Genomic DNA, 12,816 nt, shown 5'->3' with positions numbered 1-12,816 from the left:
AGAACTGCAGCTTTATGCCTGCTGCACATGGTCATAACCAAGTTTTGGACCCTCCTCGTCTTCAAGTGACGCGTTTATAGTCTGAGATATGCAGAAAGGGTATTCCAAATCTAGAGATAAAAGAACAGGACAAAACAGAAAATCATCTGTATCTAATTAATGGATTCCTGGTGGCGGGAACAACCATATATGTAATGGCTGAAGAAGAAAGGACTTGAAGAGGATGTTAGAATTTGAATGTTGGTTTAAAAAATGGCTGTTTTGACAACAAATCCAGCTTCACTTCACAAGAGGGAATGGCGGCAAGCATTCTTCTTTTCAAGGGGGAATTGCATTCATAATCTACCTCTTTTCATTTCAGGTTCCTGCAGTTTAACAAATCAATACTTATGTTTTTTTTAATTATTAGCTAGATGTGTTTTTCCTACCAGGAGTTTTCGAGTACTGCTATTGGGTCTCAATAGAATGATATAACACTTGGGGAAGAATACACATCCGAGCAGTCCAGCGCTGGAGCACAGGATGGCAAACACCTCGACGGCTACCATGTACTTCCCCCGTGTGCTCAAATATGCCGGGATGAAGGAGATCCACACACTGACAAACACCACCATACTGAAGGTGATCAGCTTGGCTTCATTAAAGGTTCCAGGCAGATTCCTTGAGACAAAGGCCACAATAAAGCTGACTGTGGCGAGGAGGCCCATGTATCCCAGCATGCAGTAGAAGAAGATAGTGTCTCCCTCATTACACTCAAATATGATCTTCTCATTGTAAGACTTCATGTTCAGTTCTGGAAATGGAGGAGACTTCATCAGCCAAACAACGCAGATCACGATTTGGATGGATGAACACAAGAACACTATGAGGATAGGTGTCTTTGATCCCAGCCACTTCCTTGCAGAGCTGCTGGGATTTGTTGTTTTAAAGGCAAGAACAACAAGAATAGTTTTGGCAAGAACACAAGAGACACTGATTGAAAAAATAATCCCAAATATGGTTTGTCGGAGCATGCAGGTGAGCGTCATGGGACTGCCAAAGAAAAGGAAAGAGCAGAGGAAGCAGAATATGAGCGCAAGGAGGAGCAGGTAACTGAGACCTCGGTTGTTGGCTTTCACGATTGCAGTGTATCTGTACTTGATAAAGATTCCCAGGACAGCAGCAGTGAAGAAGGTCAGGAGGGTGGCAGCAATGGTGAGTGTTTGTCCCAGGGGTTCGTCATAATTTAGATACTCAGTAACTTTTTGGATGCATTGATCATGCCTATCATTGGGCCACTGGCTCTCTGGACACTTTAAACATTTGACAGTTCCTGTAAAAGAAAACAATGTTAGGAGGCAAGGAAAAGGTAAGGATGGAACAAAGGGATAGAACATTAAAAAAGGTGGGGTCACCATTACATGTCATCTGTGGCAAATTATTGAGTGACTTTTGCAAACACTTACACCACTATATCATGAAAGTGGACTTATGGCAGGTGTTGGTATATCCTTAAGCAGATGGAGTGCACTGTATATAAAAAGTACATTATCAATCAAAGTAGAGAGGAGGAATTGGTGTCCAGTCAGTTCCCCAAGTTAGATATGTATATCAAAATTAGACTAGGACACTTGTAACTACGTTACTATAAGTTTTCTAGATAACCCTCATAAACGTTATGTTTCTTGTTGTGCGGTTTATGTTGATTCTCCGCCCCACATAAAAGTTTTGGCATCTATCATTGGGTGATCTAGTGTGCTACATGCCAGCCTCAAGCCTGAGGCAAACTCTGGAGTAGCGTAGTAGTGTCCAGAGATGTATGTAGGTACCACCACAAGTGAAGGTTATTTATTTAAAAAAAACAAATCACCATCCAAGCAACTGTTTTAATTTTAGACGGATGTGAATAGTTATTAAAAGAAACAAAATGGGTATACTCTTGGATCAAGTGACTGGATCCTCGCATATCACTTAAAAACAAACAGTTAACATGTTTCAGCTCCCTATTGCCCAGCCGGGTCTATGGAGCATTCGTCAGGACAAACAATTTAAAATCATATACTCACACTTTTTGTGCAGTATTCACTGGTCTTAAATTTTACCCACCGTAGTTATATCGCAAGGTTCAATTTGACCTGTAATAGGAATCAGATATATAACAAGTTTAAATGTACCTCTACATGTACACACTTTTCTATAATGGCACTCATTTGGTGGCTCACTATTAACAATCCTTCTAACAGATAATTGTTTTCTGTCTGTGGCACTTATTATTCACACTTCTAGCATTATAAATGGACTATTATGGCGAATCACAATGAAGAATCCCCAGGTGAGATCAAAGGGGCGCAATGTTCAATAAAAATATTGTCCCAGTAGAAATCCAAAGCTTCGAACAAACCATCATGAAAGGCATAGACGAAATGAATATCAGAAGCAACCAAACTTTCCAAAATCTAACAAAGAATGAACGCAAAGCACTGGATGAACTGCGGAATAATGACAACATAGTGATCAAGCCCGCGGATAAGGGTGGGGGCATAGTGATTCTAGGAAAAGAAGGGTACCAACAACAATGCCTAGCCCTCCTTGCGGATGAAAAGTTCTATAAATGAATTGTTTCAGATCCAACATCGATACTGCAGAACTCCATTGCCATGATGCTTTATGAGGCAGGAACAAATAATCACAAAAGAACCCAAGATCCCTTTCTTCTATTCCTTACAGAAGACACATAAAAATAGATCCCCACCACCAGGATGTCCGATAGAATCGGGCATAGGCTCAATATTAGAGCCTTTATCACAGTTCGCTGACCAGTTTTTGAAACCTTTAGTCCAGAAAACGCCGACCTATCTAAAGGACTCCCGAGATCTTCTGAATCAAGTGTTGGAGATGCCTTTTGACCAAACGACCATGTTATTGGTCGGATTAGATGTAGAATCATTATATACTAGTCTACCACAGAAAGAGACATTACAAATGCTTCAGGACACATTATTCATGGAAGAGTGGAATTACAGAACACCACGCCACTTTGTCCTAGAGTGTTGCCGGTTGGCATTGACCGAGAACTACTTTGAATTTGATGGAAGCCTGTTTTTACAGAGTCATGGAACTTCCATGGGATGTGCTTTCGCCCCTTCAGTAGCAGGCCTGTATGTCAGCCATTTTGAATCTTCCAATGTGTTTGCCGACACCAATCCTTTCGCTTCCAGTATTTTATACTGGAAGCGTTATATAGACGATATCCTGATGATTTGGAAGAATGAGAAAGATCTAAATCTATTTATCGACTGGTTGAACACTAGAGACAAATGTCTCAAATTCACATTTACATCGGACAGTACTAGTATTGATTTTCTGGATTTTACAATTTTTGTAAAAGATGGACAGATTGAAACAAAAACCTTTACGAAACCTACAGCAAAAAACAGCTTGTTATCTTATAAGAGTTTTCATCCCAAATCTTTGAGGGATAATTTACCTTATAGTCAATTTTTAAGGTTAAAAAGAAATTGCAGCCAAGACAATGACTACAGAAAACAAACACAAGAATTGAGCATGAAGCTGCAAAGTCGGGATTACAAACAAGCCACCATCTCGAAATGCCAGAAAAGAGCAAAAAAACAACAGAGAATATGCTTACTCGAAACTATTACAAAGGAACCTATTCGAGATCTAGTAACATGTGTCACGACATATTGCCCAGCAACCTACACAGTACAAAAAATAGTGAACAGGAATTGGCGAATACTGACATCAGGAAACCTGAATTGGCCGAAACCCAGATTCGCGAACCGGAGAACACGAAACCTGAAAGATATTCTTGTCCACACACGTCCGAAGAAACAAATCACAAGTGGACAACTAAGTAATACTGAGATGGCTATTGTGACAGGACACCACCCTTGTGGAACGTGTCTTGTTTGCAATTAAACAACTACAACAAAAACTCTACAACTGACAGAGACATTGCTCTGGACTCAGAGGCAGCATACGAACTGCAAATCGATGCATGTTATTTATATGATAACATGCCCCTGTGGTAAACGATACATAGGAATGACCTGCAGAAAAGTAAAGCTGAGAATTGGGGAACATAAGAGCAACATAAAACTGAAGAAAAATAACACCAAACTCTGTACCCACTACGTTGAAACTGGCCATAGAGCAGAAGATTTAAAATGGACAGTAATTGAAATGTTAAGAGACAAGACATGTAATGCTGAACTAATTTTATTTGAGAAGGAACAAAGATGGGTGGACAGACTAAAGACTTACCAATATGGTCTTAACGATAATGTTCCGTGGCACCATTTTGCACAATAAATCCTGAACACCTTGTCCTTGATATATAAGGTAAATGAAATTTTCATTATCAAGAACCACGTATTATGAGAGTATTTATGATCTGTATGCACAACCCATAGAGAGATTTCAATAGTTTACATGTAATCACTGAGATTTTTTAACAACATCTACATTAATGATAATGAGATATTGCCACTTGAGTTACCTGGTATCCTGCTTCAATTTACAATTCATGTTTTGATTATTTGCCAGCATTTCGTATTACAACATAATAATTGACTGTACAAGGCTGTTCATTATTTGGAGGTTACTAGTATGGCGATTTGAACTTAGATATGGTTATGTGTTTAGTAAAATATGCTACCGCCCTCTGTCCTTTTGAAAACGTCAATGCAGTGTCCTATTACCACAATAACGCTGTCCTCTTTCTACCACCATGATCCTGGTGCTAGAAAGGCAGATTGTTGATAGTGTTTCTGTGTCCGGGGGCAGAGCCAGCACCAGACGTGGAATTCGCCACATGCTGCGGGTGAGAAGCGTGAACGCGGTCAGAATCAACATTGTGCTATGAAGAACGAAAACCTGACTAACGGTAACGTTTTATAACCCCTGTCTTTAGCCTGGGACTCTTCGTTCCAAATTCCCCCGAGGACGCGCACATTGCCTACCAATAAGGTAAACACTGTAAATCCATTGAATGTGATGTCATTAATTACATGCTGCTCTATCTAGATCTGAAGGGTTGCTAACGCAAAGTTGAATTATATCTCGATCAACAATAACTTACAGAATTCGTATTTTTGAACATGAGAGTTGATTGTTTGCATTAGAGAAAAAGTCTTGTGAAATCTTACAATTTAATATAATATCGATCTTTTGATTCTTGGTGTTGTTTCAATATATCACGACTATTGTGGGGTGTATTTTTTCAACCACCATACGAAACCATGGACATTAACCTAAGTCCGATATTTTTATTGAACATTGCGCCCCTTTGATCTCACCTGGGGATTCTTCATTGTGATTCCCCATAATAGTCCATTTATAATGCTAGAAGTGTGAATATTAAGTGCCACAGATAGAAAAAATGTATCTGTTAGAATAATTGTGAATAGTGAGCCACCAAATGAGTGCCATTATAGAAAAGTGTGTACATGTAGAGGTACATTTAAAATTGTTATATATCTGATTCCTATTACAGGTCAAATTGAACCTTGCAATATAACAACGGTGGGTAAAATTTAAGACCCGTGAATACTGCACAAAAAGTGTGAGTATATAATTTTAAATTGTTTGTCCTGACGAATGCTCCATAGGCCTGGCTGGGCAATAGGGAGCTGAAACATGTTGACTCTTTGTTTTTAAGTGATATGCGAGGATCCAGTCACTTGATCCAAGAGTATACCCATTTTGTTTCTTTTAATAATGATTCACATCCGTCTAAAATTAAAACAGTTGCTTGGATGGTGATTTGTTTTTTAAAATAAATAACCTTCACTTGTGGTGGTACCTACACACATCTCTGGACACTACTACGTTACTCCAGAGTTTGCCTCAGGCTTGAGGCTGGCATGTAGCACACTAGATCACCCAATGATAGATGCCAAAACGTTCATGTGGGGCGGAGAATCAACATAAACGGCACAACAAGAAACATAACGTTTATGAGGGTTATCTAGAAAACTTATAGTAACGTAGTTACAAGTGTCCTAGCCTAATTTTGATATACATATATAAAAAGTACAACAACTCAGTCACACAATACACCAACTCATGAATACAACCCAGTACAACCTCACACATATGCACCATCTCAACCAAACAACGTAACACATCATGGCACAACAGTTGGTGATAAAATATTGCTTCCCCCTGTTTTAGACAACATCTTTTGACATAAACTCAGAAGTTTGTGGTGCACTTATCTAGACCAACAAATTGTATCCCAAAATCTTCATACACCTCTTGATGGAGTCAGGTACCCCAAGATGACCAGGGAGTCATTCTCATGGTTCTAGAGGACTGAATAGCAGCTCACTGCAGAAGTGTGTCTGGATCATGAAGGAAGCAAATCACCTATGTTTTAGTGTTTGTCCTGGTAGGTCTTCTCGGCTCTTGCAAGCATTGACACGTCCAATAGCTCTAGGCTGCCAAAAAGGACAGGTTCCTGTAGAAGGCTCAGAATCCTTAGCACAAAACTAATTTTTTAGGTGGGGTGTCTAATTAGCTGACTATCATTAGTTCCAACTTACTAAAGACTTGCCCTAGGCATGCACTTCCATGCGCCAAACTACGCTTGAGACAAAGGGCACTTCATTTAATCAATGAAAAGGGCCTCCCATGCCAGACATTGCACGCTAGTGGACTGCCCTGACTACTTTGCTGATTTCCTGTTAAGAGTACTAATGTCTCAAGCTAGATACAGGTTAGAAAACCTCATAGAATCGAGAATATGGCGGTACTGCTTCTCTGTGCACTCAGAATATATGATTATGTTTCAATGGCTCACAAGTCTCCACAATGGCTTCCTTTAACCCCTTCCCTGCTGGGCACATTCCCCCGCTGTGCTCGGGAGAGCAGGCACGCAGAGTGCCCCCCGTGCTCATGACAAGCTCAGCTCGTCATGCAGCACAGTGCTCGTGTGCTCATGACGAGCTGAGCTCGTCATGACCACACCCGTTTCTTTAGAACGCTCGCACAGCAGGGGAATTTGCCCAGCGGGCGAGCGTTCTAAAGGTCATGACTAGCTCAGCTCGTCACGAGCACACGAGAACCATGGCTCATGACGAGCTGAGCTTGTCATGAGCATGGGAGGGGTTAAGCAGTGGATATCATCTAAAGTAGTGTGCAATGTGCAGGAGGCCTCTTATCACAGTGGTGTAATTTTCCTGTGAAACGCCCTCTCATATCATATTCTCACAACACTTTCTACTCGAGTTAGTTACACTTGCTAAAGATTCGCTTACAAAAAATCCCACTGTGGAGGGATAACCACTAGGAATCTGGCCTCTATGCTCAGGAATATTTTTCCTGTTTGTCTTAGAAAAATCCAGGACTATATGAATTTCCAAAAAAGGTTGAAACCACCCCTGTTAATTTATGACCTACATGATATATTTCCTCCTTGCCTATTTGGATTGAGTGTTATGACTGTGCTGGCACCATGGTGTACTTGAGGTTTAATGTTATAATTATGTACACAAAAAATGTAATCTAACAAAAATATGGTTTCTTGAATATCAATTACAAAACAATTTAGGCTTTGAATCTTTCTTATGAACTCCAATGGGGCAATATTTTTGTAAACAATATTGAGGTCACAATATTCTGATAATAATATTCTGGCGCCATTCCATCTTTGATTAACAGTGTGTGATTTGGAACTAGATAAAAACACCTGTTGTGCGGTTTTAGATACGCGGGCGGAGTTACCAAGACCTTGCACCAGTGCAAAGCACACACAGTGCTAGAAAGTCTTGGAAGGGTGTTTATTATCCGGTGCAAGAGTTATGTGCAATGAGTAGGTGCACTTAATTAGTGGAAATAATTTGCTGCACTGACTTGATACTTGACCTCAGTTGGCTCAGCACATGCACCCATCCATTTTGGTGCAAAACTACTGTGATATCCAGACCAGGATTTGCACCAAATAATGCCTCTTTGAAGCAGACACTAACTTGGAGAAATGTTGGGGCATATTATCAAGGGGGTTTATCTCCGCTTTTTTGGCTTTAAAAGCCAAGAAAGCGGAGATAAAATGATCTCCCTATTACCTAGCTGTCGCTAACACCAGTTAGTGACAGCTAATAGGAGATAGCGACCATCTTGGGCCCCGCTTTGCATGTCAGTGATATTTATCACTAATGACATGCAAAGTGGGCGTGCCAAGATGTTAGCGACTGGAAACAGTCGCTAACATCGCTATCTCCTATTACCAACTTTTGGAGATATTCGCGCTAAGCGCGAATATCTCCAAAAGCTAACACCTGCCCTGAGCAGTTCTTCACCATGTTATCCAATGGGAGGTGGATAACATGGCTAAGAGCATTTGCTCGATAATACATGAATATCGCTGACTTTTCAGCGATATTCATGCATTGCGGCCGTTTTTTATCGCATTTGCGATAAACCTTGCTAATAGCAAGGTTTATCTGCGATAAAAATTGCCGATGTGCGGCGATAATTTTTGTCTCTAAACAAGTTAGAGACAAAAATTATCGCTAGTTGTTGGTAATATGCCCCGTTATTTCTCCAAACATTTTGTGTCATGTTTGTCTTGGCACAGGATTTTCTCCTGGAAGGACATGCTTCTAGTAGAAATCCTATGCCAGACACCATGTATACACCTCTGCAACAACTAAGAACAAAGACAGTACTGACATAGTGAAAGGAGAAGTGGCTTCCAGGCTTCCATGCTGTATTGGCACCAATGCTTGATACATTTGTTGTGCTACCTGGTGGAGGAGACTCACAGGTTTCCTTTTTTATCTCAGAGATGCCTTGTTAGTTGAGGACAGATGTGAAGCAGAAAAAGCTGGCTAGGTAAAATTGAACATTTGGGAAACAACATATTTTATCTTTTGGATAGTGTTATATGAATTCTAACTAGAGTTAGCAGCTAATGTTACTTTATTCTGCTGTCTCTTTAATATCTTTATGCAGCAGCATTGTGCTCTTTGTCATTAAGCTTGCCTCAATAAGCTCAAACCACATGGTCGTTGTACGTCTTTCCATATTGGTCACCTTTTCTTTTGACAAAATATGCTCCACATTGTCACTTCACATGGACCTCAGCTATGGTCAAAGGGAATGTTGATGGCCATGAAAACAACCAAAGCATTTGTGAAAGGTGGAAACACCTAGAAGCAATCCCTTCAGGGAGAAGGTAACAGAAAGAAATTCTTTCTTAAGCACTGCAAAATATTTCGTCATCCTTACATTAGGCTCTTTTAAGGAAAGTCATTTTAAAAAAGAAGGCAGAGATTTACATCTTTGCCTGAATGTAGTTCTATTTTTTTCTTTTCACAAAGATTCTTGGTAGTAAGATAAAAAAAGAGAGCTCAATTACGATGACGGTCGGACGAGCGTACGACTGCCATTGCAGCGGGATTGGGACCGACCCACAAGCAGTCGGCATGCTCACCCGCCCAATTATGATGCCACATCCATGTAGGTGGTCGGAATCATGGCTTTTTCCATTGCGGCTTGTGGTGTGGCCTTAAAAGAGCTGCAGCACAAGCGCAATGGAAAAAGAAATGCTTTTAAACATCCATGACCATGTGTCAGGAACCATGTGGTGCCTGGCACATGGGGTATGGAGTTTTGGGTGGGCCCCCAAAGTCCATTTCCAAAAGCCTTTCCATGGAGGTCAGACCACCATGGAAAGGCTGTTGGAAAGGGACATTGTAATCCCTACGGCGGTGCCTGCACAGGCACCACCCCGATTGTAGGGAATACGTCCAACCTATTTCCCGTTTTGCTCCTTGAGCCCGTCAGAAGCATCGGTCCGTCTCTCCGACCGATGTGGTCTGACCGAGCCGATCAAAATTCAGCGGTTGGACCTCTCTGCTGGATGTCAGTCAGACGGCCACTGACAGCCAGTGGGTAGCTGTCCGACCGCCATCCTAATGAGGCCCATTGTTATAAAAAATATTGTAGTATCTATTGTTGCATAGATTGTAATTTTTAAGTGTTATTTTAAAAGAATTTTATTGCAGTGCGTTTCATTTTATGTGTTTTCTAATTAGTGTAGTTAGTAAAATAATGTATTAGTTTCTGAAAAATTGTATAATATTTATATTAAGGGCCTGATGACCAGTTTGGTGGTCATGGTACCACGGATGAAACTGCATGAGAATCACCGCCGCACCGTTGGCAGTCTGGCCGCCCTATTACGATGCAAGCTGTTCCATGAATGAAAGAACGCCACCGTCCTGTCACTGCCGCCAGCAAATCTGGACTGTGGCGGCAGCGGACTAAGCCAATGCATCTGTTGAAGGGAGGACTACCAGTGTTACCGCCAGCGCAATTACAATGTGCTTTCCCTTCTGGCGTGACTGTGGCGGTCCAACCAAAACATCTGAGCAGGCTGAAAGTGAAGACTGGATCTCACTTGTACTCAACTTCACACATGCTGTGCCACCATGGAACTGATCATATACGTCTCGCTGCTGCTGTTCCTGCTTGATAACATCCAAAACCATCACCGTCATGGGTGCAACTGTCAGTAAGCTATACTCTTACCCATTTCCAGAGACTCCTCAGCAAATAGATGCCCCAATATGGACCTGGCAAAGGATTTGGGGTCCCTCAGGCAAACATATTTTGTGGGCCCATGTCCGGCATTGTTTTCAATGTATGATCCAATTACAGCTCTATGATGCCCTCTTTGGCCACGTCACTGACACTGCACAGGCACACTATACAAAATCAACATGTGTTCACATCTCAAAATCAGGGACAGTGATGTGTGCATTAAATTGTGTTACACAACAGAATCTCCAATATCACAGTTGTTGATCTCTGTGACACCCTCACATTGCTCACATACTAGGTCCTGTTGTGATATCAAAGATACATCTGTATTAGCGAGAGTCAGCCAGGGGGTGGGAATATCAGTGGAGGCCAAACCAGAGCACTGCCTCCTGGGGCTAGTTCCAAAACCCAAGAAACCAGAAATGGGTAATAAATTGCTACAATTAACTCTAGTACTTGCCAAACAGAGGGTAGCTATATTCTGGATGAGCACATGGGCCCGACATTAGAGAGCTGGTTAAAGGATGTTGGTGAATGGTGTCTTGTAGAAGAATTGCACATGAAAGCCTGTCGGGAGGATGAAAAACTAGCAGAGGACATTGCACTCTGGTGAGAGTTATGAGGGGAGCTTCTAGACCCAAGGGGAAATGGAAATGGCCAGAACAATGGTTCTGATAGTAACAGCAAAACGTAATGTTGAGAATGATAATTGTGTGTTGCCATAATTATGTATGCTGTTACTCCCCCACCATGTCATAGATAAAAATACAATATATTTATATATATTTTTATCTTTTTATTGATTATGCTCAAGGTCTCGTTCAATGTACAGCAATGACCAGCAACAATAAAGAATAAACAACAGTGCATGTTAATTTCACAGTGACTCCAGAAGCGGAATGAACAGTTAACGCAATCAGCTTTATCCCACCCCCACCCGCTCCGCCCGGGACCTGCGCCAAGGGCCCGCACCTTTTTCCATTTCTTGACACATCCTCTTGACAGTCTCCTCCACTTTTGGCACCAGTCCAGGTCCCTAATCCATTGCTCCCATTGGGGGGGGGGGGGGCGCCTGCCAGTTGCTGGCTATGTTTCGTTTCACCACTCTTGAATCTGTAGCTAGCCAGATCTCGTTATATCAGGACCAGTCGGTAGCCCCTCTAATCATTAGCAGCAACCACCTCGGATCCACCTGCAGCGGCGAACCCACCACCAACGCCATCGTTTGTGCAGCTTTGGTCCAGAAGGCCACTATATGCGGGCAGTCCCACAGTATATGGAAAAAAAGTCCCCTCCCCCTGGTAGCCCCTCGTGCACAAAGGAGACAAGCACCTCCTCCAGGAGAACAGCTGAGTACCAGCATAGTACACCCGATGCAGTATTTTCAGTTGCACCAGACGGAACCGGATTCTAATCGCTATTTCACGGGGACTCTGTAATGTATCCTGCCAGTCGTCATCTTCGAGGCTGTCAATGTCACCCTCCCAACTCTCCCTCAGGGTCACCAGGGGGTCAGGCATGTTATTAATGAGCTTGCGGTAGATGGTAGAGGTAGGCTTGTCCGGGATAGGGTCGAGAAGGAGTCTGTCCTCAAGTGGAGAATATTCTGGGAGCGTCCGTGTGTATGCATTTTCACAGGGCGTGGGTGAGGTAGCTACACCTCACTGTTAATGTTGGGAGTCGTGCAGTCGGTACTCTTTTTGGGGATAGGCGAAAGATCTCGGAGCATTCCCCTTCCACACATTGCCCATGTAGTCGATCCCGATGAGCCTCCAGCCCTTGAAGCCAGTCAGTATGGACACCTCGACCAGCTGGTTGCCAGACCAGAGCGGCGTTCTCCCCATAAGGGTGCAAGCCCAACCCAGGAATTTATTAGCCATCCTCCAACACTGAATCACCACCCCTGTAAGTGACGGCAAGTCTTACATCGCTTGCTCATGTACAAGAGAGGCTCACAACTGCCCCCCGGCATGACATGTCTATCTACCCTATAGGCCGGCTCAGACCTTGCTGCATAGACCCAGTCATTAACCACCTGCAACTGTAAGGCCCAGTAGTACAGTTGGATGTCCGGGAGGGCCAGCCCCCCCCGTCGTACACCCCCCTGGTGAACTTTTGCATCGCTATCCTCGGGTTCCCCGTGACTCAGAGCAGCGTCCGCACTGATGAGGTGATGCGTTTAAACACCCCGCCAAGGGTTTGGGTAGGGCGAGTTTTGAAGTATATAAAGTGGTCGGGCAGTGCCAGCATCTTGAAAAGTGCAGCGCG

At 42.6% G+C, this 12,816-nt stretch overlaps 1 protein-coding gene across 1 annotated transcript in view; it reads right to left on the bottom strand.

Moving 5' to 3' along the window:
* Positions 1–398: 398 nt before the first annotated feature.
* The window catches only part of LOC144774083 (extracellular calcium-sensing receptor-like), a 147,665-nt gene continuing 135,247 nt past the window's right edge, over positions 399–12,816 (bottom strand). The window contains exon 7 of the mRNA XM_078659110.1: positions 399–1,312. Coding sequence (XP_078515236.1) covers positions 399–1,312 — 914 coding nt within the window. The remainder of the gene's footprint in view (positions 1,313–12,816) is intronic.

This window comes from Lissotriton helveticus, chromosome 8, assembly GCF_964261635.1.
Source record: "Lissotriton helveticus chromosome 8, aLisHel1.1, whole genome shotgun sequence".
In the NCBI taxonomy this organism is placed as follows: domain Eukaryota; kingdom Metazoa; phylum Chordata; class Amphibia; order Caudata; family Salamandridae; genus Lissotriton; species Lissotriton helveticus.
The sequence above is the reverse complement of the archived record's forward strand: the minus strand, read 5'-3'. Positions and strand labels throughout refer to the sequence as shown.